Here is a 26,377-nt window from a genome sequence, read left to right as displayed (position 1 = left end):
GGTCTGTAGTCATTAAGTCAAAGTTTGTAGCAGGCAGAGACTTCACAAAATTCCAGTGCTCTGTTGAAGATGGTTCAGAGCTGAACAGCACAGGCTTTTAGACAGGCCAGTAAGACAATTTCTGGGCCTTTGGTTTTCCTTGTCTTCTTTTTCTTGAGGACACTGCATACATCCTCTTCACTGATCTGTCGTGATCAATACACTATCAAACATATCATTTATTTTATTTATTTATTTATTTTTTTGAGAGAACACCTGATTTAACAGTAAATGATGTGAAAGAGTAAATACCTGAATGGAAGTTTTGTGGATCACAGGATGGCCAGACTACTTTGCATTGACCATATTTACAGTACATCACATTACTCATTACAACTGGGTCTACAGAAAGCTTTAAGTTGCCGTTTGTAAGTTTGACACCCAGTGGTTAAACTAGGTATTGCATTCCCGGATCAAAACAAATGCAAACGCAGGTTGCCAAATTGAGGAGTCTGGCATTGGTGGGCAAACTAGGTGTCCTGCATAGTTCAGCTCCAACACTAATCAAACACACCTGAACATGGTAATCAATGTCTTCAAGATCACTAGAAATCTATAAGCAGGTGTGTTTGATTAGAGTTGGGGCTAAACTGTGCAGGACACCGGCTCTCCAGGACCAAGTTTGCCCACTCCACTTGAGCCTGATTTAAATCGTGTTAAAGCAACTGCACGCGACATGAGTTTTGGTTCTAACCAAGACCTCATATTGATATTAGAAACAGCTTCTACTTCTTGCAGCTGAAAAACATAAGTGATCACCTCAGGTACACCTATTCAGTGTTAAATGCTAATAATGTGAGTTTGAATGCCATTATTGCCAGATTAAGTTACTGAAAGCAGCAGTAGATAGTTTACATAAGATCTTGAAAATAAAATAAAACCGTTTGGAATTAAACTTTAGAACTTAGAATCACAACCAACACATGATCAGCATGTACATTTAATATTGTTAAAGAAGTTTGATATGCATAAATTAGAATATAAATCTTACCATCTCCCGAGTAAGTGCATATTCTGTGCTTATGAATGCCTGTACTTATATTTCTGTCGTGTTTCGTTAGGTGCATTGCAAATTTCGTCAGATAGCGTGTTGTCAGGAGACGCGGTTACAGCGTGACCTGCTCACCTAATGTAGTGTAAGATTCGTAATATTATTTGTTAATTAATAACCTCATGTTGTCACCTCTGAATCAGCGTCTCATTTCAGAGGCTGCTACTGTCCACCGGAGTTCAACAAGAATGTTCACTTTGCATGTTTCTTAAATATCTGCAAGATTATGGTATTTTACATGCATACATCACCTTTAAATCTTTAAAAGCACAGCACATCCAACCTTAAAACAGACGACCACTTGTACGAGTGACATTCCTGTCAGTGGTAAGAAAACTGAGGTTACAATTTATACAGTTACAGTGCTTTTCAAAAATCAACACCACAATGTTTTATCAACAGAAAGCTGGAAAGAAAAAAACTTTGATGAACCTTTATCTGCTGCATCAGAACTTGGCATATATTAGTCAACTGTTACTAGTGGTGAAATGGTGTCTGACATTTTCTTGCCACATTTTAGGCCCTTCAGTAACAATTGTGCATTGTTTAAATGCAACAAAGCACCTGATTATTGTTGCCCTTTATGACCACATAACATGTAACGGCTACTTTCCTCATGATAACACACCACATCACAAAACTTACATCATCTGAAATCACTTTCTTGAACATGACAGGTCAATAAAATAAAATGGCCTCCATGGTCACCAAATAAAAAAACAATTACTCGAGAACATGAAAACATATAGAAACATATATTTAAAATGCATTTTATTTTTCTTTACAAGAAATAAAGCAGAGACAAAGAAATAAATGGAGGGCTGGGAGGGAAAGGGACAGCTGTATATAAAGAGATGCAACCTCTGACGTCAAAAAATATGTACAATTCAAAATTATATCCATACAAAACATGCCACATACAATAAAAATGACCATTTTATTCATCTTCCCTAAAAGTAGCTTTGCTGTACAGTTGCAGCATCTTTTTTTTAAAAAGTTGATCAGGTTGAAAACCAAAATCAGGATCTATTCAGTTAATTACAACACATGTAGAGATCTTAAATAAAGAGAATTCAAAAGAACAAAGGCAGGGGGCTAGAGTTACTCAGCCTAAAATCCAGTCAGCATCTGTGCTTAATAACAGACTACCCTTAAAAGAACCAACGCTAGATTGAATGACGTATAAATAAAATAATGCTGAGTGCAATTCACATGTAATTAATGGAGATATTTTTGATTAATGAAGTCATACCATTCACTGGCTATGCTGCCTTTTCATACGTCGTATAAAACATTCACTTCTACAGGGAGGGGAGGGAGAGAAAACAACAGGACACGATTCAAAAACAGTATCATCTTGGGAGCTTCAAGACTTTCCATTTACTACTAATTAAACTGTCACTGATTCAAGGACAGGGTTCAGTAATTCACAAGCAGTAGCATAAATAAAAGAAATATATGTGAACAATATTACATAAATACACAATGCTATGCACCATTTTACTGCTGTTTCATTCGAAAACAAAAAAAGGGGATCTGTTTCCATGTAGAAGAGACTTTCCATTTCAAACATTTGACTTATTCACCGCAAGCACTCTTCCAAAATTCATTGGTGAAGACGAGAGGAAGATCAAACCCTCTTAGTTAACCTGTATATGGTCTCGTAGGGACAAAAAATATGCAGATATATATATAAAAAAAACATTAAATGCAAAAAACACTCTGGTTCATATACATAAAGATATTACTTAGTTTGCCATTTTACATATATTTATAGATATATACACATTTAGTTTTCTGATAAAATGATATCCAGTGGTTGCTTCTTTTTTCATGAATTTTATTTCTCTACAATTTTGAATTTGATTTAAAAAGGGGCTGGATAAAGAGTTTAGACCCCTATTATGTACAGTTTATACATTTTGCATTTATTTCTTAATGTGAGGTCATAAGTCGGGGGAGAAAGGAACAAAGTAGCATGGGCTATGTGGACACTTTGTTCAACTCCCTTCTTTGAAAGTTTGTTTTTTAAAACTGTTTTAAATTACTTTAATATAAAAGAAAATAGAAATGCCCTTTTTAAGTCTTCCTCTGTCGCCGCGTCGAGCCTGTAGACTGTGCTACCACTATCAAACCACGATTACACATCGATTAGATACAACCGGCCGTCAGCAGGCAGAGAAAGACTCACTACAGTAAGTTTACAACAGTCCACTATCACAGAAGGGAAGAAGTTTACACCTAAGGGTCCTGTTGGAGTGACAAGATCCGAAAGGAGAGCTAATGAATGCAAGGATGTAAGGATGGGAAAACATGTCAAATGCAGTGGCAGTCTTGCATCACTAGTATTATTTGCCATAAAGTCTTTCAAATTGCACCCACGTGGATTTGCACTGTGACCCTTTGTCATTATTCGCTCCACCGTTATGAATGCGAGATGAGCATTTCTACACTAAAAAGCATGATGCGGCGGCTACATGATCGGAAATAAAAAGGTGGCCTCTGAGACACCCGTTTGAGTTTGATTGCTCGAAGTAATGCATCGTCATATTGGAACTGTCCATCTCGTTTGTATAATCAAATCAAAAAAAAAAAAACAAGAGTTGCACTGGCTCACTATTGTAATCGTAATCAGAAAGCAAAATATAGATAGGAGCAAACCTGCTGCTTAAGTTTCCCTGCTTATCCGAGAAGGCATTTGCCATGGACACATTCCTGCCTTCCCCTTTCCACAGTAGCACTTAACAGTTTTAATACAAAGCAGTGACGTCCCACAAACTCAATGAGGTAGACTGGGTGAAATAAACCCACCTTTTTTAACTCAATATAATAAAACATCTGGTGCCTTTCGATAGTCAATAGTATTTCAGCGTATCTCGTCACAGTTCTAAGCAGAGCCACTCCAGGATTGTCTTGCCAATGTCCACGATCTTCACTGACGATTTGATGGGAAAGCATTCGGAAAGGGCGCTAGCCGAAAGGATAGGTCCAAGTTAAAGTGTACGAGTTAACTTTTCGAGTACTTACATGGCTTTAATCAAACATCTTCTCTGAGTTCTAGTCTAAGTGTATTGATATGCTATAGCTTTAGTTCTTTTGGTAGATGTTGAAGGGGTTGATTGCAGCCAGAGTCAGCTTATTGTAGGAGGAAACAGTGGAGGAAGTAGAGGTGCTTTTGGCAGAGGTGATTTTTAATCAACACGATAGATTCAAGCAGGTCTATTACCTTTGAGCTCATCTGTAAAAGGTTGTGGCATCAAAAGTTTTTTTCTCTTCAAAGCTTTGGCTCTTGTTGTAGGTAACAAAGTCTTCTTTCTGGTGACTGAGAGTGAACTTCTCTTCCTCGAATCAGAGCAGCTTATTAACTGGAAAGTAAGAATATAACAGGCTTTGGCGCAGGAGTGTTCTGGCACCAGGGAGCAAAGACGCGTTGGAATCTTTCTTTGTTAGTTCATCCACTTTCTACAATTCCAGGCTCCACAATGGCAAGGGATCTTGTGCTGATCGTCCTCAAAGTCAAACTGATAGTCATATGTCAGCTAAAAATATGATTGAGAGAGAAAGATACAAAGTGTTGAATACCAGATGTAAACAATGTCAAAAGAGTAGCATGAAAACTACTGTAACAAACCTCTTCGCCCTTCGGGATCCTGCGACTAGAAATGATGATGATCTTGTCCTCTTTGTCAAATGTCACAACTTCTGCCACACAGTTCGGTGCACAAGAATGATTGACATAACTAGGAAAAGAAGAAAAAAAAAATCATAAAGCAAGTCACAGACCAAACAATTGGACTGCAAGAACAGTACGAGTACAGGATCTTACCGAGCAGGACCGCCAGTTAAGGTTGCATCAATTACATGCTCATTATTGATACGGAACATGTAGATCCCACGGTTCTAATGATAAAGACAACGGGTTTAGACAAAAAAAGTGCAGACCTAAAACATATGATGGAAGCTTGACAGCTACAAACCTGCTCCTCGTAAATCTTTTCTCTGCGATTTGCAACCTCATTGCGAATGATAGTGCCAATGTACTCGATGACCATGGTGTGTTTTTCAAGGTCTTTAGCAGCGTACAGACCCAGTCCCTGAATGCGAGAGCGGGCCAGGTACACATTGGTTTTCCACTCTGTCTTCAGTCGACGGTACTGAGAGGATTTGGAATGAACGAACTGCTTGCTGTATGGGGTGTTGATCTCCCCTGTAAATGTGCTCTGATAGGCTTTGGACATACTCGTGCTATTGAGGGTATGAGGCCTGAAAAGCAGAATAAATTTGCATTAGATCCTTACAATCACTATTCATACTTCAGTGAATTCATTCACATGTAAAGATAAAGGCTTAGATTTACCGTTTGCAGTGGGTGAGAATTTTTGGTTCTGATCGTGCACAACCTGTAGGATTGATCATGAGGGGAAGTTCCATAAGAGGATGGCGGCCATATCGGAATGTATAATCCTGACAGGATTCCACGCCAGGAAGCTGCAAGATATAGGTGAGTTAAAAATGCATTATACTGTATAATACAAGGGTGTCAAAACTAATTGTTTCCTCGCTGCACCACGATGCAGACAATTCGGTATCGGTTCAGTAATAGATCATAACCGGTTATTACATACTGATGTCATTTATCTTATATGCGATATATATCGGTAGCTTACTATGGCGAGGGAGGCGAGCGCAAGTAATTAAAACACTCCAACTACTTAATGCACTGCGTGTGTTTGTCTTTCACTGACACTGAAGTTACAGCAGAAGTAAAAAGTATAGTAACAAGAGCTTAAAGTGTTTAAAAAACAGGTAAACTGAGATAGACTCTCTTCATTGACTATGCTTTGCACCATATATTTAAAAGTACCATCTCAAATAACAAATAAAGGGCTTTCTTCTAAACAATAACAAGTACTTATAAACAAGTGCTTAAAGTGCTAAAGAACTGAACTGCTAAACTGAAGATTAGAAGTGAAATCAAGGCCCTTATCACTTTTTTTCTGGGTTGTAGGCCAAGTCCTGCAAACTCTTCTTTTCAAGACATTTGGACCAGAAAATAGAGCTGTTTTTTCAATCATGTTTTTTTCTTTTGTCAAATAAAATTATCAGGCTACCTGAAATCGATCGCTCCACAGGAAATATGCATTTAATTATTGTTCCGCTGTTGTTATCATTTCACAAAAACCTCTGTCAACATTTTTAATAAGTCATTAGATTAAAGATTATGTTTTATGATTATGACTAATTTCCTCTGTCTCACTCACGGTTCATGTGTGTGCACGCTGCGTATAATGAAAAAAAATGACAATGAACCGTATGGCTCATATGTTTACATTTTGTATAACAATTTTGTTATTTACATATAATGTATTTATTTGCATATATGTTTAATAAGCGGTAAAATGAAAGCCTCAGTTTGATGCGGCGTTATTATTTTGCAAAAATCAAGAAAATCTTTGAATTTGTTTGATTGACAGATTATGTAGGCTATTTTAAAAACTGATATTATATAAGAACTGTAAATAACTGTAATTTTACAAATGGAAAAAAGGTTGGTTTGTTGGTTGTACACTAAATCATCAATAGCCTGTTTACGACGAGGCTCCATGCAGCATAGAGGCCATCAGTATCAGCGCTGGTTTATACCAACTCATCTGTGTCAAACTGTGACCAGAAATATCCTTTATTCATTTTGCTTTTTTGGCAAAAGATGTCTGCAGACACGTGTGTTTGCATGTGTTACTGTCACAGGAGTTAACAAATATTTGTTGCACATTTAGGGGCTGATTACAAAGAGCATGCCTTTCCGTTCCAAAAATGCAAGGCGCACCGAACTGCCTTTTATGTTGACAAGGAAAAAAGAAGTGCGGTGCTCTTTTATATCTTACTAGGAAACAACTGAATCAGCTGACCCGTATTGTGCGCGAGTCATGTTGCTGTCCATTTTATAATAGTAATTTTTAATAATGTTATGATATTTAAGATCTGTAAAGTAATTAATCTCTGGATAACTTAAAACAGCAACCACAAGTCTCTTCTCCATCATTAAAAGTTTGCCGTAGTCGCCTTGACAACAGAAACCCTGCTGTCACCTCAACAGAAACCCTGCAGTGTTTCATTTGAGTGAAGAATGAAAAAGACGCGACTGATTTACCACGCTTTTTCCACTCGAGCACACAGCGCGTAACGGCAAAACACGCAAGGCCCATAAGCAGTAAACCATTCAAAAGATGCCCCTCTCAACGCAAAAAGCGCGTTCGCTGTGATTGGCCCCTTATGCCTCCAACACAACGTATATGTAAATATTAATAGTGTGTCTGTAGCTAAGTGTAAAATTGCAACCCATATTCTTATTTATATATTTGGTCTTAACTACAGATATAACATCATTGCATAAAAAAGTTATGCATAATGCATAATATTTGCATAATATGCATAATGCATATATAATTGCATAATGCATAATAATAAATGCATAATAATTGAAGGTAAATCTTTTTGAATAAAGCTTTGATTAAAAACTCACAGATTCAGTGATTCGCATCACTGCATGTACAGTGAGTCCATACATCTCTTCTCCCCTGACATGCTCGGTGAAAAGTTTCAGCATGGCCGCTTCATCTCGCAGCTTGGCAACCTGATGCACAATCTTAGCCCAGATGCCTTAAAAGCAATAGCATGATGCAGCAAGAATTTAATTAGAATTACATTTACAGTCATTTCCACAAACAAATGTAAAAATTTACATACCATCTGGAGTGGAGTCTCTGAAGTGCAGGTCTTCATACCCATGCTCCAGCACACGCACTTCAAACAGGGGCCTGCCATCCTGCTCACTGATGCGGCATCGGTAGCGACATCTGCGGTTTGGCACACGAGTGCTCCAGTAAATTCGTGTGGCCTCATAACCGACTGGATAGATAGCACTGGGTGAGTGAAACACAGCCATCTGAGAGGGCAAAAGCTGGCCCACAGCATGAAAGATGAGCCCACCAACACGGAACAAGTGAATGCGATCACCGCGTTGGAGGATGCTTGCAATCTGCTTCACCTCATCCCGCTCAATGTAAACACGTCGAAAAACAGCAAAACTGCTAAGCTCCTCTTCGCTGGGACCTTTAAGCTTGTGCTGAGTGCAGAGCATAGTTTTGTCTTTGAAAAACATGCAACGTGCCCGAATGGCACATGCAAAATGATATACATTCGGGCAGCGTAAACGGTTGCAGCTGTTAGTAGCACCCGTTTTTTGACAGTAGGCACAACGGGTGCGTAATCCACGCCGAAGGGCAACCTCCACATTAATAAGTGCACCACCCTGGGTTTCGTACACCTCTGTTGACCACAGAGCACAGTTAAGATGCACCCACAAATCAACATCAATATTAAGCAGGCGTGCAGGACCATCTGTTGCACCATCTCCCTCCTCATGGCAGAAACAGCACTTGCGCTTATCTCTAGGCAACTTATCTGGTTTCAGTGTAATGCGGAGGCGCTCCATGAGCTCTGAAACTTCACGACTGCTCTCTTTTTTAGAGCCACCTTTGCGAATAGTTATGACTATCTGGAGTCGTTTCCAGCGCAAACCTTTCCATTTTTTGACCTTAGGTCGTTGTTCTTCATCAGAAAGAGGCCTGCTACGGTGTTTGATGGATTTTAGGGATATCTCTATAGTAGGGGAGTCTAGAGGAGGAGAACTTGCTGGAGCAGAAGGTTGTTCTTGTGGTGGTGGAACAGCTATAGGTAGGACCGCAGGCTCATGAGATTCAGGCTCTACTGTAACGGGGGAGCAGTGAGATTCCTGTTTGACCAAAATTTCGGTTTTGACAGGAGCACTTGGACTTGCAGAAGGGGATGATGTAGTCTGAACAGTTGCTTCAGATTCAGGTTTGGGCTCAGGCTGAGTGGTGTTTTCGGGCTCAGCTACAGTAGATGATGGGGGTGGAGGTGGAGATGGTGAAGGAGGTGGAGATACTTCGACAGGAATAACAGGCAGGTGGCGCACATCCAGATCTGAAACATTTGTCATGTAACAGTGTTGGGCAGGTTTATCTTCTTGCTCTTGGGATTCCTGCAAAAGAAAGGTAAAAAGCACAAATAAATGTAATGTACCTGTGAAAAAAAAAAACATTTAGCGAAAAAAAAAGTCTGAAAAACTCACCTGTTTGATAAGAGCAAGAATATCAACTTGTTTCCTCAGGGTACACCCTGGGAGGGAAACGTCAAACTGCTTAAGCCATTCTGCATCATTGCTCACAGAAGCGTCTGTCTTCAAACCTAAAAAAAAAAAAAAAAAAATATATATATATATATATATATATATATATATATATATATATATATATATAAATAAATTGAAACCGTTTTAGATAAAAGTTTTAAAATAATACAACAATGAAGATCAAAAGCAGTTAAACACTTAGCTGAAACTTAAAAATTTATGTTAAAAACATCTAGATAGGAGTACCTGGGTTGGAAGAGTCAGGTACTTTCCCAGGTCCAGCACCTACCCTACCAGGACTCTGGGGAAATGCCAACTCGTAAGAACTTGGCATACGTATGTGCAGCAGTTGAGCAACAGCCAACATCACTGTGTTGAGATTCTGTTGAAGAGAAAGCAAAACCATACTTAAAACATGTCACAAAATTACCAAGAACTTTATGAGGGGGACATTTGAAGACATAAGTACCTTTGCAGCAGCAGATGAAAGCATGAAGGTTACAGACACTTCATTGCTTTTGGCTTTGTCCCACTGGCTGGATGAAGCTACGACTTTTCCATCCACTGACTCAAAAGGTTTCGTCTCTGAAAAATCTGAACATAAGATAGGATCAGCAAGTTAATTGGGCAAATTATAAGCAAACAAATACAAATGATTTCTAAAGGATACTACATACTCGGAATGGTAGAACGAGGAATAATGGGTATAACAGGAGAGATGGCCCTCTCTTCTTCCTCTTCTTTGGGATCCAGTAGACTGGGAAAGCGTGTTGTCTCATCACCTAGCTGGCTTTCAGGTGAGGATGCTGGCACAATACTGTCTGAAGCATCACTGTCATCATCACTCTCCATACTGAGTTAAAAGAACCCATTAGTGCACAGTTTTACACAAGCCCAAAATCAGTTGTTATGTACAACCTACTTTATTTTACATTTTGGTACTTACCGAATATCTTCATTCTGGTTGTGAGGTGGGGTGGGAAGAGCTGCTAGTATGTCTACACTCTTTACTTCCTCTGGCACAGATCCTTAGAGCACAAGGAAAGAGTTTTAAAAGATTTAAGAGTCTGTGAAAAAAACTAAAGTCATACCAGCTCACTAGTAAACACGAATCAATACTATGTCTTACCAATGGTATCCTCTGAGGCCTCTGTCTCTTTTTGGCCTTCCGCTAGTTCTTCTACCTGAGTCACTCCGTTTAAAAGCTTGTGCTGCACTGAAGGTGGCGGGGTTGGGGGAAGTGACGATGGTGGTGTTGGAGGATTGCTGAGGTTGTTCTATAGAGAGCAAAAAGGAACCAACAAGAAAAATAAATTACTGTAGTTATTACAGGATTCAATCAATGTTTGAAATTACTGAAATAATGCACACACATGCAGACCTTTCTAGTCTTGATGTCTACATGGTTGAATTGAAAGGCATAAAAAGTGCAAACTACAGCATACCTTTGTAAGAAGCTGAGAATAGTAGTCTGGAATATTGTCTAGTATAGCATTTCCAAATGAGCCTTTCAACTGGGTCTTGGCATTGGCTGGACTGCTGCCAAAAGGTGCAAACAAATCCAGACTAGCAGTAATAGAGGGCTCCATCAAAGGAAGAAGAGAAAGGCCCTGTGGGTTAACCAAAGAAGATCAGCAAATTAACACCGAAATAATTTAATGAATTACTATTAAAAACCAAAGCAAAGATTCAAACACACATACTTGCTTCAACTGTTTCATTATTGCCTCTGTTTTTCCAACCTCTTCTTTCTTGGTTTTCTTTCTAGAGTTTGGCCCACGCTCTCCAGCTTTTGCAGTACGTTTGGCCTTGACAATTGGAGCTCTCTTTGTGAGTGACTGCAGATCCTAAACATTAGTAACAGATAAGAATTAGATGCTCAAAACATTTATTATATATAAGCACCATGAATTTGCCTGCTTGGCTGTACCTCCATGTTGCGTGGAGTTCCTTGTAGCTTCTGTTCCAGCATTGCCAGCTTGTTATTAATGTGTCCATTTATCTCATTATGAATACCATCTGAGGGCCTCTGAGCTGCAACCTGCAAGTTTTTGGTTCGAAGGAGTTTCTGTAGTAGTTGTTGGCCAGTCTCTGTCCTTTGAATTTGCGATCCAATATCTCCTGCTTGATTTCTAGAGCCCACAGCAGAGTTCACAATACCAGAGCCACTGACAGATTCTCCAGAAATTTCTCTCTTTATGCCATCAGAATGAGTCTCAACAATATTTCCTGTATCGCACTGGACTTCTCGTGGCTCTTGTTTAATGTTTTGCAATGTCATCTTGCACATTTCACTGGGCATTTGAGTTGGTTGAGATGTATGACCCCCAGATATTTGACCAGAATTTGGTGCTTGGTTCTGTGCTACCTGAGAAGACGGCCCATTAAGTGGGAAAGGAGCTGAGAGAGCTTCAGTATTAGGGCTCTGAGTCTTGGCAGTTGGAGATCTCAGAGGTGAAGGTATCAAACCCCCCGTCTGGCTAAAGGGGCTACTCTTTCCTACAATACCTTCTGGCCTTGAAGGTGATGACAAGTTACTGGAGAGGGCCATGTTACCTGGTTCAGGTTTATTTAAAGATGGACTACCAGCTTCTGGAACAGAAGACCCTGCAGGAGAACCAGCATGCGAGGGAGATGCTTGAAAGGGGCTCAGTGCTGTTGTACCATGTGTCTGTTGTTGAAGATGCTGAGTGCCTGGAGGAGTCTGAGACATCCTCACGAGTCTTTGTTGATTAGAAAGTGGACTTCCAGGTGATCCCTGCCCCAGTAATTGGCGAGGAGACATTGGTCTAGCCAGATGTCCAGGTGCTGTGTTGCGAACCTGACCCATTATTGGTCTAGGCACTTGACCCCTCATCATTTGATGCTGATGCACTTGTTGCTGCTGTATCATTTGCTGCTGCTGGGCACTATTGATGTACTGAGGCAAAGGTCCTTGAGAAGGCTGTTGCATTGCGCCTATTACACCCTGATGAAACTGTGGAGCCATGCCAGATTGTTGTCTAATCACTCCTGGTTGCTGCTGAGTGCTGGAACCATGTTTGCCAGCCAATCCAAAGCGGTGTTGCTGTTGTTGGGTTTCAATAACTGGAATCCGTGGACCAACTGATGGCCCCTGTAGAACCTGGGGACGCATTTGTCCCTGAGCTTGACCCTGCAATCTTAGCATCTGGCCCTGCTGAAGCTGTCTCTGAGCAAGCATTGCCTGAATTTGCTGCAACTGTTGGCTGGGAGTCAGATGACGCAGTTGGGGGTTCTGTGCAATGAAGGCCTGAATGTTTATAGAGGTACGAATTTGCCCTGCAGGAGCACCAGGCCTTTGAGTCATCATCATTTGCTGTGCTCTAGGAATGCCCATCTGTTGAGTCAGTAGAGCTTGCTGCTGTTGATTTGTAATGTTACCCATTGTCTGACCGCTATTTTGGACAGCTACTCCTTGTGGTTGTTGTGCAGCAATTTGACCAGCTTGTTGCTGGGCCATGAAGCACATTTGTTGATCTTCCTGTTTTATTTGAATTTTGGTCTGGGTCTGAAGACCAATTTGCATCTGTGGTTGTGGTGGTTGTACTTTAAGATGCGGTCCAGCCTGCTGATTGTCAACAAAACCATGTTGTTCAGCAACTCCAATGTTCTGGTTTGTCTGAGGTTGTGCCGTTTGTTGTTGACCCAGAAAAGCATGTTGTTGCTGCGGCTGTCCAACAACACACTGCTGCTCTCCACTTGATCCCTGTTGCATCTGAAGTGGTGTAGGAGGTCCACCCTGCTGTGGGGGTGTTTTTGGACTAAGTAATCCTCCATCTTTATTGGGATTCTGATGATCTTGGACACCTTGTTGCAGGTTCTCAGCAACCCCTTGGTTACCACCTGATGATGGAGCTTCTAAAGCTCTTTGTGGTTCAGAGGGGCCAGCTTGTTGTTTTAGTTGTAAAATTTGTTGCTGTTGAAGTTGAGCAAGACTTTTTGCAGCATTCTGTTGCTGTTGTGACATGAGCATACGCTGAGCCATTACACTTTGTTGTTGAGGTGTGAGCTGGGTTGGGGGTCCCCTAACAACATGCTGTCCAACTGGTCCATGCTGATCCATCAAAACCTGAGGTCTCTGAAGTTGCTGTACAATCTGTTGATTGCCAACCATACCTTGTGGTTGGCCTGCCATAAGATTTGCAGTCTGAGTCATTTGCTGGCCCATGACATTATGTTGTGTCTGCCCAAGAGCCTGATTCCCCATCATGCCTGGAGGAGTCTGCACTAACCCTTGCTGATTTTGTTGACTATTTATTAAACCTTGTTGTAAGTTTGGCTGCCCCAGACTGCCCATCAAAACTTGGGCTGGCTGACTGCCCATGGCTCCAGGCTGCTGATTCATTATTCCAGGCTGCTGAGGTTGATGTGACATAGGCTGCTGTGCCATCATCAGCTGTTGTTGCTGCTGTTGCATTTTTTGGACCATTTGCATTTTATACTGTCGTTCTTGCAGAACTCTTGGATCTGGTGCTTGAGGTCCAGGGCCTTGTGGGAAAAAACCAGGAGGTGGCTGTACTGGGCCAGCTCCAAGTGGGAGGGAAGGCTGTGCTGCACCAAAGGGTTGCATCTGTGGCATTCTAATTGGCATACCTCCCGGGGGCATTGCTGCTTGTGGCATCCCTCCAGGTGGCTGACCAATCATTTGTCCAGGCATCTTGGACAGCATGTGGGGTGCGGGTGTAGAGGGCCCAGGAGCTAGCATGGAAGAACCTTGTTGATGTTGCTGTTGTTTACTTCGGTACTCCGCAATAAGATTGGTGTGCTCTTTTTGCTGCTTACGCACCTAGAAAAAGAAATAGATTATTCGATATTCAAATAGAATTGTTATAAGATGCGTGAAAAATAATCTTGTTTATTTGTAAACAGATATATTTGCATACCTGATCCAGTTGTTTCTGGATTTTACTCTGCTCCTCAGTAACCAATTTGAGCTTTTCAGCATCTGCTTCTGCAAATTCACGTCCAGCTTTTTTTGCAGTGCGCTGCTTGGCACACAAAGCTTTACGTGATTTGCGATGTGCTCCAATTTGCTCTTCTAAAAACTTCAACTGCATCTGCAGCAACTGCTGGGTGTGTACAAGCCATTCTTCATATTGGTGCTGTTCAGCATCATCTGTTATGAAGATTGTGAAAATATGAAAAGCATGAAATAGACAGCTATTTAAGCAAAGTAAAATGTCTGATTGCATTATACATTTATCGAACACAGGACAAAGAATCATAAAACTCACAATTTGTGCTTTCATTTAGACCACAATACCATAAGGGAAATCATGGTAATTTTAATGAATAGAAATTGGTTTATTGCAAAAACAGAAATGCAAAACATACTGATAATGCCAAATTGTGGGGGATTTGGTCTTGTTTGAACCTGATTGCTGCCTTCTCCTTCCTAAAACAGAAAAATAAATTAAAACACTAGATTTAATGCAAGTGAAATATAAACTAAAGAATGCTACTTAACTGACCTTGGAAGAGCCAGGGGCAGGCGGAGGTTGGGAATCCTCATTCCCAGGGGCAGAGGTTAACCTCTGAGCCAGTAGAGATACTTGTTGCCTATAGTTAAATAAAATTACATCTCAAACAAGGCTGAAATAGACTTTTTACATTTTTGCTTTACATATGAGCTCATGATATTGGAATTCCGACAGAACGTCTTTCATAACAAACAAACAAAAACAGTACCTATTCATGCCAGGTGGTACACCCATTGGATCTTGAGCCAACACCCTATTAATGCCTTTCAAAGCAATCATTTTAGCCTTCGCAATAGGATCTATTATGTCATCAGTCATGAATTTATCCAGATCTGAAAAAAATATATATTTACAAGAATAAGTAATTTTTTGTATATCATATACATGTGTAATACACATCAAGTTTATGAAACTCAAACAAACCTTTATCTGGGAAAAAGTTCTGCTGTTTACCAATATGTGGAGGTTGTGTTGTCTGCTGCTGTGGAGCAAGACCAGGATGAAGTCTGCCAGGCTGGCCACCCCTTAAAATGCCTGGCTGCTGTCCCATTGCCGCATGGGGAGGTGAAGGCATTGCAGCACTAATCAGCCTTTGCTGCTGCTGTGGGAACATGTGAGGTGGCCTGGGCACCATACCTGCTTGAGGCACTATGCCCTGGGATGGATGATGGTGCTGTGGCATCATAATTTGATTTGTAGTCTGAGGGGGCTGTTGTTGATTCTGAATGCTGTGAATTTGACTTCCAATCCCGCCTTGTAGAGCACTTAACTGCTGCTGTTTCTGGAGCTCCTTTTTTTCATGCTCTAAAAGATCTTGAATGAGCAAAGGCAGTTCACTCGCTTCCAGTGAGCTTTCAACTTTGTCAAGATCATCTGCTGTAGAGTGGTGGCCAGAATCTGGCAATCCAAGTGGGTCACTGCCCAGGTCTGGATGAGGTGCAGTTGCTGGAAAAGACAGTGTATCAGCTTGGCTGGGTAAAGGAAAAGGTATACCACCTAAACGGACTGTGTTCAAATTAGCAGTTGGGGTATCTGGTTGATTAGAGGCTTTTGTTCCACTGAGCAAAACTGACACTGTTTCACTGATGTCATCTTTAACAGAAGCTTGTCCTGACTGTGGTTGTTCAACCAATCCTTTGTCTTCAAGTTTTACAGAAGACAAGCTAATGACATCAGAGGACTCTACTTTTGGTGTATTGACAGCAGATGAATTCTCAGTCTTTAAAGGTGGCTGAGTGGCAGTTGTGCGTGTATCCTGGGAAGCCATTTCAACTTTTGGTTTCACTTCAACCTTGACTTCAACATTAGCAGAAGACACTGGACCTTCCACCTCTGCTTCCACAAGTCGCAACTGGTCAGAGAAAACATCTTTGGGATCACCCTGATCAAGCTCAGGGTCAGTGTATGCAAGCAAATCAAATTCATCGCTGTTGAGCAGATCGTCCAAATGAGGATCATTGGCCTCAAGATTGTCAAGGTTTCCCAAATCATCATCCCCTTTATCAGGATCAAGGTCAAGACCAAGATCATCATCCTCCACTCCAGTTTCTGCCACCGGATCACTCAGTCCTTTGGGAGCAAAGGCATCCACTAGGTCAGACTCAGGTAGGTCAACTGGATTCACACCAGTCTGCTGACTGCCTATTGAAGTAGTTTGAGGAAGTTGTTGAGTAGTGTGAGAAATTTGTGTTTTGGGAGTAGTAGTTGGCACCTGCTGTGGCTGTAGTTGAGACTGAGGAGGAGGTGCATTGCTTTGTTGTTGCATCAATAGGTCCATGCCACCCTGCTGTAACCCAAGTCTGGGATCACGCATTCCTACTGCCGAAGCATCAAGAGATGAGGTTAAATTCTGCTGAGCAAAAGCAGCATTCATTTCCTGCTGTGGAAGAAACATGCGCGCTCTGGGTATCGGTGCCCTTTGCATAAACTGAGGACCCGGTGGCATCCTTTGGGAATTATGCCTCAACTCAATAAACTGAGGTGGAGCTCCTGAAACATGGCTTTGTACTGCCTCTGTTCCAGTGCCTGGAACTGTGGTCAAAGGATTGGGCATATTCTGCATGGATTGCATGTTGAGAGGATTGTTGATGGGAGTAGTAAGGTGCTGCCTGGGAACGGCTTCAATCATAGATGGTTGTGGAAATCTCCGTGGAGCTCCTTGGTTTTGCCACTGTGCAGGAAATTGTGGACGTGGATACATCCCCTGAGAAACAGGCCCAGCTTGCCTTTAAAAAAAAAAAAGTAGGTTACAAAATGTTTTTTGTGAAAGTAATGTGGCGGCCATATAAAACCACAGAATAATATCAACCAGTAGGATTTCTGCTTTGTACCTTAATGCACTGGGATCCATATTTGCTGGTGTCCCAGGAGGAGGTGGGCGGCAAAGCTTTTCATCCATCACACCCATTGGAAGAGGCATCCTGCTGGCAAGAGCTGCCTGCGTAACAGCAGCTCTGTCCTGATGGACAAAAGGTGATGTCATGCCAACAATCAGAATATAGAATAATAATTTTAAAAAATTCTTTAAATAATTAAGCACAAATTAGGTACATGTAAATTTGTTACTTTTCTTTTTTTTGGCAATATTTGATTAGCATCATACTGAAGAACCAAATTGCACCTACAAGCAAGCACTGCAACCTTTAGCTTCCCACACCAAGCCCCTCTCCCCAATCATATTGCACGTGTATAACAGATCTGTCACATCCCATTCAATATATAAAAAAATAATAATACCTGAGGGTAAGGAGGTGGTGCTCGCTGACTTTTATCTTGCTGAAAGGCAGGCATTTCCCCATCTTGCCAACTTTGAGCAGGATTACTCACCACTGGTGCTTCCTTCTCTTGGCGAAGTGAGTTTCTCTGCATTTTCTGTCTTATTAAAAACTCTCTTAATCGCTGCCTCTGTTGTATAAAAAACAAACAGTAATATTAAAATCTGCCTCATTGTACACAAAACTGTATATGTATACTGTATACTTGGTGTCTACTTCACCTGTCTGTGCTTTTCTAACTCCGATGGACTAAGGCTCATGAGAGCTGGATCCTGTGCAGCTGACATGTCCGATATATCCTGCATCCCTGGTATGTTAGGTAAATGTGGACCATCTGATGGCCGCACAGCTGTATCTTGGTTTCCAGGTGGAAGTGCTATTCTGGAGTTAAAATCAGCACCCACTTGTTGAGTCTGGGACTGTGGCTGCTGGAGGTGAACCTGAGCTTGCTGAGGAGTCATATGCTGTTGGCCAACTATTTGTTGCGGGCCCATTTGAATCCCTACACCAGGACTGCAGCTGAAAGCAGGAGGTTTTCCAGATAGTGGATCTGCTACTGAGGGTGAGCAGGGTGGTTGCTGGCCAGGATGGGGTGAGCCTCTAAAGGGTGAATTACCTTCTGGTGCAACAGAAGATGGACGAGGGGGTTTATGCAATGAGGCAAAGGGATCTCTGGACTGAGGTCGTGAAGGTGGGCGGGAGTAAGGGTCAGGAGACTGGAAACGTGGAGTGGCTGGTGACTGCACAGAGAGGACATCATTGGAAATGGCTCCTGGTGTTAGTGGCGACTGAGAACTGCCTTGGGATTGAGGGCTGGAAGGCAATCTTGAATAAGCTTCTTGCTGAGCTGCAGGAAGCCTTTGGGGTAGTGGAGAGGAGCCATCACCCGACTGAGGTCTTGGTGTGAGGGGAGGCTGGGCATAGGGGTCAGAGAACGTAGATGGAGATTGGCGGTAACTCTCCAGAGGATGATTCGGAGAAGCACCTGATTGGTGTGAAACAGACAAGCCACCTGCATCCCCTTGATGCATACGAGGTGTCATGGGAGCTTTGAATAATCCATCTCCAGAGTCTAAACTTGCAGGAGAACCAGTGTTTAGGTCTTGCCTGCCAAAAGAAGAACGGGGAGATGGGACGTTAATATCTGCTCTACTTGGGCCCACTCCAGCAGGTGAAGATGCTATCGCAGACGGTGATGGAGAAGAAGCATGATCTTGTCGGCCAGCTCCATGCTGGCCACGGTAGAGGTCACCACAATGGGTCATATGAGGTGGTGAGAACATCTGTGCATCTCCAGGCCCACCAGGTCTAGGTCGAGGACTCTCAGGTGGACCCAAGGCCTCCTGAGGTTTAGGAATCTGCTGTTGTGGTCTAAAAAATGGGTCAACCTGTTGGGCCCTACGGGTAGCCCCTGGTTGCATTTCAAGGGAGCCAAAACTGGAGGGCCGTCCCTGAGTAGCACCCTGTGGGCCAGGCATACAATGTCCTGAGGAAGAGGCCGGCAAGGGGCTGGAAGAAGGCTGTGAGTATGGTGTGGATGGCTGAGACTGAAGGTGCGGAGACTGACTGGAAAGTTTAGAAAATGGATCGGCTTGCAAATCAGCTGAGCAAGGAGTTTTAAGAGGTCCATCAGGAAAAAAGGCTGAAGATGCAGAGTCTGGTGCAAGGGTATAAGGACTCTCAGCAGAGCTTGGCTGGGAGGAAGTGGATACAGAGCCTGAGGGTGGAGGAATCTGGAGGTGCAGATTAGGGCGTTCCCCTTTAATACGGCCAGGTTCAGTTTTGATAGGCCGACATACTTGACTCTCTGCCTGCTATTGAGAAAAACAAAGAAAATGATTTTATTTACAACGTAACATTAAACGATTACTGAGTTAATTTGAAGAAAATTATATTTACCTTCTGTGCCTTGTTTATTCTCTGAGCAGCCCTATTATCTTTGGCCTTTTGCTAAATAGATAAGAAATAAAAAGCAAACAACAAAACAGTTAAAGAACAAGCAAATCACTTTGAAAGTTTCACTATAGGCTCAGACTAGCACCTACCAGATAGGGAACCTTGTCTGCAGCTGATACCTTTCTCCAAATTTTCATTATTTGTTTGCAGCGACTTGCCCAGTCTATGAAAAAAGGGAAATAATAAGCAATCCGATTACCATGTAAGCACTCTAGATGTTGATGAATAAAATACTCATAATATTAAGGCTAAAGTAGACATGTACTAACACTTCACGATTCCAAAGCCAGTTTAATACTAACCAGGGTAGTCCTGTTTGAGACTGGGGAAGTTCATGTTAGCATAAAGTACAGGAGAGATGGTTGATAGATTTCCTAATTCCTCATCCTTCTCCCAACGCTGCAGACTGCGTTGATTGTAGGAGAGCCCATCACCTTCTTGTTCAGTAGGAGTTGGAGGAGTGGAAGGGGTGGCTGGAGTAGATGGTGTTGCCCACGGGCTTTCCTCATCCTGATCTGGACTAAAAAGACCACCTCGATCCCTTAAGATAAGACAAATAAACAAAATACATATACATACATACATACACATATTATGCACACACATATGTAGATAATTAGACGGAAGGCTAGAGAAATTCATAAGGGGACAAAAGGGTGAAGATGGGGCAAACCTTCAACTTACCTTAGGTCAAAAAAGGGGGACTGAGAGAGACCTGAAAAAGAGTCCATCATACCAGTTGAGGGGAGTGTGCCAGATAAGGAAGCACCTGTAGTTAAATCATGTTTTTAAATGTATAACAAATCTGAGTGAGTAACAATGAAGTGAATTACATACAAAACAACTTACATCCTAAATTCTTCACATACCTGGAAGGAGGTTTCTTTGAGGGCAACTACTTTGATTTGGATCACCCTCCTGAACAGGCTTAATGCTAGGCTGCAGCTGCCCACTTACTGAGCTCCCCTCAGTGGGTCCAAGTACTTTCCGAAAGAACTGCTCAGAGTCCTGTCTTTCTAGTCCCTGAGGGAGATCTGGTGGGTAAAAGGATGAACTTTTGAGTAATGTAACCGTCAGGTAGCCCATTTCTTATTTAAAAAAATAATAATTTACCTTTATTTTTCAACATGTCAGACCCATGTGCAGCTCCCGAGCTCTGATCTTTGTTGAAAAGTTGCCCAGTTGCTCCTGACCCTACTACTACACATTTTATGCAAGGTAAATATAATATTCTTATAACATTAATTGCCTAAATTATTAAGCACCCTAGTTTTGAAAATCCTACCTGCTCCATCTCCTGTAGCCTTGGATCCCTCCCCTTCTTGCTTTAGTTCCATGGGCAGACCACTCGGCCTGGCTGTAGACTCAACTGCAAGACAAAAATTTTAAGTTTACTTCTATGGCATATCTAACTTTGTCAGTGTTTACTGTTTAACAGCAGTATAGTCTTACCTGATTCAGAGGCTGCAGTTCTGGCCCCAAGCCCAGGGAGTGGAGGTCTTAGTAAACCCTGCGTATGTCTTGGTGTTGGAGGAGCCAGAAAAGCTCTTTTACTCTGATCGAGTAATGTCTTGCCAAAAAAAGCCTCTTGTAGGTATGTGGGAAACATGTCCTCTAACTTGCTCTTTTTTCTGCCCCTGCGCTTCTTGGCTTGCTCACCCTCTCCTTCTGCTGTCTTTGCCTCTGGGACATCGAGAGGTATGTCAGGATGAGGTCCTAAAAGAAAAAAGCTCAACATTATAAAGATTTGATGACAAGGTTGAGGATAACATTGTACATTTCAAACATTCATTTTTCAGGAAACATAAAGGCAATTTATACTGTATCACAGACAAACACTGCATTTTGTGTCCCAATAATTATACAAAAATAAATCTTATGTAATTTCATTTTTTTAATTAAATGTAAAGTCGAACTTGGGGATCTCATTCTACGCCAAACGTCAAATTGCATCACTTTTTCCTGATTTTACTGACTAAAAAGCTCAATTTCCATGAACTTTAATGAACAGAAGAAAAAAGCACTGTTCAGCCTTGCATAAAATTAAAATAGTTTAAACTTGAATATCATTTTTCATGGATTTAACGATTATGTGATTATGTGAGCATAATTTACAGGAGATAATAAAAAAAGCAACCAGTCTAACCCCTAGTCTTTGAAGTGGTCATTTTGTAGCCAAAGCTCTTGACATTTTCCTGGCTTGCATGCCTAAATTAACAGGTACAGCTGGGAGACTTCCAGCTGACGAGCGGAGAAATAAAATGGCACTGAAAAATAGCCGAAACATGATATGCTAAATTTCTGTAACAATAAGATTTTTAAAATTGTACCATATTAAAAATTTAATTTGAGAAACAGAAAAATTTAGAGTGACAGATTAAAGTCCTTGATATTCTATGACTTTGGGAAAAATGAAAATAAAATTTCAATGCCTGGACCTTTTAAAGTTCAATGATAATGCAGAAAATCCATCCCCCATGGAAACCCAATTAACTATTTTTAACTTTCTTTGATATGAAACTATGTTCTCATGCTGAAAGGCAATCAAAAATATATAATTCTGAGAATGTCTGTAACATGCCAGACTACGCCCAAAAATTAGTTTTGCATATCTGTATCAGATATATACATATCAGTTCAGTGTTTATATTTCATGTTCACTCTTCTGCTACAAGACAGTACATTTCATTAAAACAATTAAAGATATTTTTATTAAAGTAAATCAAGACTGACAGCTCTAGGCAGTCATGGAAGTTGAACCCACATAAATTTATTTTAATGATGTTTGCAGGAACATTGGCACTTTGTGACCATGTCAGATTGCATCTTTTTTCTTCTTGAAAATTTGTACCAGAATGCTCAAAGCATTCCAAGACTTATCAAAAGCAGATTATTTTGTGATGACAGTGATAACACACCGATTCAATAAAAAGCCATGCAACCTCTTATTTTGCTTCACTTGCCTTCCTCAAGTTTTGTTTCAGGTGCTTGACCTTCAGGAACACCCTCACCAGAGGCAGAGAGACTCCTCCTCATTCGTGTGTGACACTTTCTTTGTCGGACCATGAAGCCTCCAATCCCTACAAGTGAAACATTTCCTGATTACCAATCAAAGTTATAAAAACTTATATAATAGCAGTATAAAAACAGTATAAAACAGTATACTGACAGTATACAAACAGCGATACAGCTTTTGAAAAATAAAGCAGCACAGTGACCTGGTCTGTATGGTTTACGCTTTCTCTTCTTCCCATCATCGGTCTCCTCTACTCCTCCTTTGAGAGTTTCACAGTCAGCCATGCCCTCTATACCTCCTTCTGGCCCAGTTTCTCTGTCCGCTCCTCCATCCCGGTCTGGGCTCCCAGGGGCTTCAGACTTGGGCTCACATTCCATTGCTTCTGCACCTCCTATTACAATTTCAGGTTTTATAATTTGCATTCACAATCATATTAAGTCACCATGCTTATATAGTAATGCAACCTTTTGGAATACAGACTGGAGATAAGAATATAAATAATTGCTCAACATAGAGTATAAAAATATTTGGCAGTAAACTCACCTTTTCCTTCATCACCATCTGCATCGCCCTCTTTTAGCTCATCAATAGACATAGTGCCCAGTCTTGAGCGGCGCTGTCTGCGCTTGTGAAGTGGTGACATGGAAATGCTTCGCAATAAAGACATGCCAGTCTCTGTTAGCCAGACACCCTCCAGACGATAAAACTGTGGCTCTGAACAAGGGGATACAGCAATCAAAATAAAGGAATGTAAAAATAGTTGACAGATCAAAGCCTGACAACAGCTGACCAAATATACACATACCTGGTTCTTTTATTTTGAAGGCAGACATCATAGGAGACTCCACTTTGAGAGAAAGAACAAAAGGTATTTAAGTAAAATAGATAAAAAATCTAGCACTTTCAAGTAGACATGGGACAAAAATGTTTTCAAGTTATATTGTGGTTTGGAAAAGTCAAGGTTTTAAAACCAGCAAATTTTTCCTTACTGTATGTGTAAGATTTTTTTTTTTTAATTTTTGGGTTGTTGTTTTTTTAGCAACAGTAACTCTAGCAGAAAAGAGATCTAAAGATGTCATTTTAAATAGTAAAGAAATCAGTGTTTTTGAAACTAATAAAGAAAGCAGAAGTCAATGATTCATTTTAATTATTTAGCCTGAAATGTTTACTGCTCTAAAATATTTTAATTGTTTTTCTTAAATAAAATATACTGGCTGCGTCTGAAATCACCTACTATTCAGGTATTGCATTTGAATTTGAATTTACTCAACTGATAGCAAGTTCTATATAGTATGAATGCAAGTAGTATGAATGGAGCTTGGACGTACTACGGATGTCATTTTGTCATCATCACGTGACACACCTACCTCACTCCCTTTCATGAATTCTCTGGCGGTGCATCTCAGGACAGAGTAGCGTTTATCGATTGCACACTTCATAATCTCGCTAGAAGTAGTAGGTCATCCCTGTACTTCTTGCATACTGTTTTTTGAATTCTATGAATTCAGACATATTTGCTCGGCTCGCATACTATATAGTATGGAAATATGCAATTACTGATGCCACCCATGTGTTCAAAGTGGAAAAAAAAATTTGTTGCTTTTTTTCCCCCAGACATTTAAAAAGAATATATTTTAGAGCAGTAATTACAATATCGTGAATCTATAATATTTTTATCCATGCTATCATACCGTTAGATTCCTATACCAGCCCATGCCTACATTCAAGTGGACTGCAATCAGAATTAAATACTTACCAACAGGCCTGGGGACATATGGAGTGCAGGCTGTACAGGCAAAGCCTTCATCAGATGCTTGTTCAACCTCATCCTCAGTGTAAAGACTCTCACATACAGCATGAACCCATCTATGAAAGCAAAGAATCAAAAACTCTCAATACTCATCAATAGTGTTGTTTTTAAAGTAAAAAAAAATACAGAAAACAGCAATGTTGTGCAATTTATCAGTTTAAAACTTTTACTTCAATGCATTCTTAAATGGACTTTATTCCAAAAATTGCTATATTTTCAACAGCCACTGCTCCGGTTTTCATTAGCTATTTTTCCACCTGTTATAAGGCATATATCATTTGCAAATAAAACACTGAGGATAACACAGTCAGCTTTCTAGAGTCATCACTAGTTCTTTGGCATCACGCTTATCATACGTGCTGCTCATTATTTTAGGAGAAAACTTAATTTTGTTCTCTCACTATTGTTTTAGTAACAAGTTCAATAAAATATAGCAGTTACTGACCTGTCACAGTGCTGACACTGCAGAAGCAGCTCCTCCTCCATGAAGTTCTCATGACACACAGGACATGTTACCAGGCTGGCGCAGGGGCCGCAGTGATTGTAGTTGTTTTGCCACTCACAGTGAAACCCAGGGGAGCTGGCACCACACTGCATACAGCACACACACCTGATGGGGTGGTAGATCAATAGCTCAATTACCACATTTTCTCTTTGGGATCCCAACTGACACACATATGTAAAAAAAAACATATGCATAGGTATAGCAGCAATGACAAACCATTTGCACTTCCAGCCTCCCTTGGGGACCGTCTGTAAGGGTGGGTCCAAGCAGTAAGTGTGATAGCTGACATCACAGTCATCACAAAGCAGTAACCGTGAAGGATCTGAAGCCTTCCCACACACCTCACACACAATGCACTCAAGACAACGCCAGCCTTTTCTCAACATCATCTTGGTGATCTTTAGAGATAATCAAACAAACAGATAACGAGAGACAGTGTAAAACGGGGTTCTTGTGCAGAATAAATGTAAAAATAAATAAATAACTTACCTTGCTGTTCACACAGTATGGATGATAACACTGTGCACACTGAGCACATGCTAGGAGCTGGCCCTCCACACCCTGTCCAAAACTACCACAAACTACACACATGTCCTGTTGCACGCACACACACACACACACACACACAAACACACACAAGATGAATCAGATTATTGTGATCTTGTACTTTATATGAAAGCAAAGGTAAAGAGCAATGAGATTCATACCTGCTGCAGGACAAACTTATCAGTGTTGGAGAAAAGTACCACAGTATTTTGCATGGTGTCATCTTCCTCCTCATCTTCCTCTTTGCTAATTCCAGTGTCTGCAGTCATGCTTAGCTGTAAATATTTCAGATGTTTTCTATTTAAACATGCAAACCTTGGTTTCTTTTTATAAGAGATAACAGCTGTTAAATGAAAGTAGGATGCAGTGTTGGTATTGCTGTAACTGAAAGATGTCACAGCTGTTTTTTTTAACAAGACAGTGTCTCACCATGAATGTTAATGTTTGATGAATACGTCTTATTTTATATTTTGCATTTTATGTAGTTTTAAGTTAAACAACACGGATACCATAACTTAAAAATGTAAGTGATCATGGCAAATAATTCATGTGAATTAATGTGCTAATATTTATATTTGGTTTATTTAAATAAATGCTAATGCATTTATTTAAATTAGTTTGTTAACCCCAAAATAATTTTACAATAATAATTATTATATTTAAAATAATTTGCAAATTAAAAAACATCTTTAAAACTAAAATTTTTAAAAGCAATTCTACGTGAAATACATTTAAAAATGCTAGTAAAGCAAGAGCTTTCAAGTGGAAATACTCCATAAATTGAAAAACTCACAAGAAAGGCATCAATGCAAGAGGCCATCGCTTTGAGACGTGACCGTCCACGCCCTCTTCCACCACCACCACCACTACCACCACCACGTGGCCGCCGTTTCCCTGGGAACCCACTGCCTCGGCCCTGAAACGTCAGAAGTCATTTATGTGCATCAAACATACTTTGCTGGAG

At 40.8% G+C, this 26,377-nt stretch overlaps 1 protein-coding gene across 8 annotated transcripts in view; it reads right to left on the bottom strand.

Moving 5' to 3' along the window:
* Positions 1–1,844: 1,844 nt before the first annotated feature.
* The window catches only part of kmt2d (lysine (K)-specific methyltransferase 2D), a 38,992-nt gene continuing 14,459 nt past the window's right edge, over positions 1,845–26,377 (bottom strand). For 3 of the 8 annotated variants that reach the window (XM_073939077.1, XM_017353673.3, XM_073939079.1), the window contains 42 exons: positions 26,207–26,329; positions 25,575–25,688; positions 25,357–25,461; positions 25,084–25,265; positions 24,808–24,972; positions 24,309–24,418; positions 23,358–23,399; positions 23,096–23,266; positions 22,755–22,943; positions 22,500–22,616; positions 20,989–21,252; positions 20,822–20,905; positions 20,650–20,736; positions 20,406–20,570; positions 20,221–20,251; positions 19,839–20,077; positions 19,626–19,699; positions 19,480–19,530; positions 17,802–19,394; positions 17,543–17,710; positions 17,137–17,264; positions 15,230–17,031; positions 15,015–15,138; positions 14,798–14,885; positions 14,661–14,721; positions 14,210–14,442; positions 11,236–14,112; positions 11,009–11,152; positions 10,751–10,915; positions 10,435–10,582; positions 10,252–10,333; positions 9,983–10,158; positions 9,775–9,899; positions 9,552–9,687; positions 9,246–9,361; positions 7,838–9,155; positions 7,614–7,750; positions 5,448–5,578; positions 5,068–5,353; positions 4,917–4,990; positions 4,722–4,830; positions 1,845–4,629 (listed from right to left, as the gene is read on the bottom strand). In XM_073939077.1, the coding sequence (XP_073795178.1) occupies positions 4,537–4,629; positions 4,722–4,830; positions 4,917–4,990; positions 5,068–5,353; positions 5,448–5,578; positions 7,614–7,750; positions 7,838–9,155; positions 9,246–9,361; positions 9,552–9,687; positions 9,775–9,899; positions 9,983–10,158; positions 10,252–10,333; positions 10,435–10,582; positions 10,751–10,915; positions 11,009–11,152; positions 11,236–14,112; positions 14,210–14,442; positions 14,661–14,721; positions 14,798–14,885; positions 15,015–15,138; positions 15,230–17,031; positions 17,137–17,264; positions 17,543–17,710; positions 17,802–19,394; positions 19,480–19,530; positions 19,626–19,699; positions 19,839–20,077; positions 20,221–20,251; positions 20,406–20,570; positions 20,650–20,736; positions 20,822–20,905; positions 20,989–21,252; positions 22,500–22,616; positions 22,755–22,943; positions 23,096–23,266; positions 23,358–23,399; positions 24,309–24,418; positions 24,808–24,972; positions 25,084–25,265; positions 25,357–25,461; positions 25,575–25,688; positions 26,207–26,329 (12,627 nt within the window). In that variant the 3' untranslated portion in view covers positions 1,845–4,536. Of the gene's footprint in view, positions 4,630–4,721; positions 4,831–4,916; positions 4,991–5,067; positions 5,354–5,447; positions 5,579–7,613; positions 7,751–7,837; positions 9,156–9,245; positions 9,362–9,551; positions 9,688–9,774; positions 9,900–9,982; positions 10,159–10,251; positions 10,334–10,434; positions 10,583–10,750; positions 10,916–11,008; positions 11,153–11,235; positions 14,113–14,209; positions 14,443–14,660; positions 14,722–14,797; positions 14,886–15,014; positions 15,139–15,229; positions 17,032–17,136; positions 17,265–17,542; positions 17,711–17,801; positions 19,395–19,479; positions 19,531–19,625; positions 19,700–19,838; positions 20,078–20,220; positions 20,306–20,405; positions 20,571–20,649; positions 20,737–20,821; positions 20,906–20,988; positions 21,253–22,499; positions 22,617–22,754; positions 22,944–23,095; positions 23,267–23,357; positions 23,400–24,308; positions 24,419–24,807; positions 24,973–25,083; positions 25,266–25,356; positions 25,462–25,574; positions 25,689–26,206; positions 26,330–26,377 lie in introns of all 8 variants that reach the window. The other 5 variants (XM_009296953.5, XM_009296954.4, XM_073939076.1 and 2 more) reach the window with 3 other exon arrangements.

Source organism: Danio rerio, chromosome 23, assembly GCF_049306965.1.
Source record: "Danio rerio strain Tuebingen ecotype United States chromosome 23, GRCz12tu, whole genome shotgun sequence".
NCBI classification, from domain to species: Eukaryota; Metazoa; Chordata; class Actinopteri; order Cypriniformes; family Danionidae; genus Danio; species Danio rerio.
Note: the sequence above shows the minus strand (reverse complement) of the source record. Positions and strands in the feature narration are given on the sequence as shown.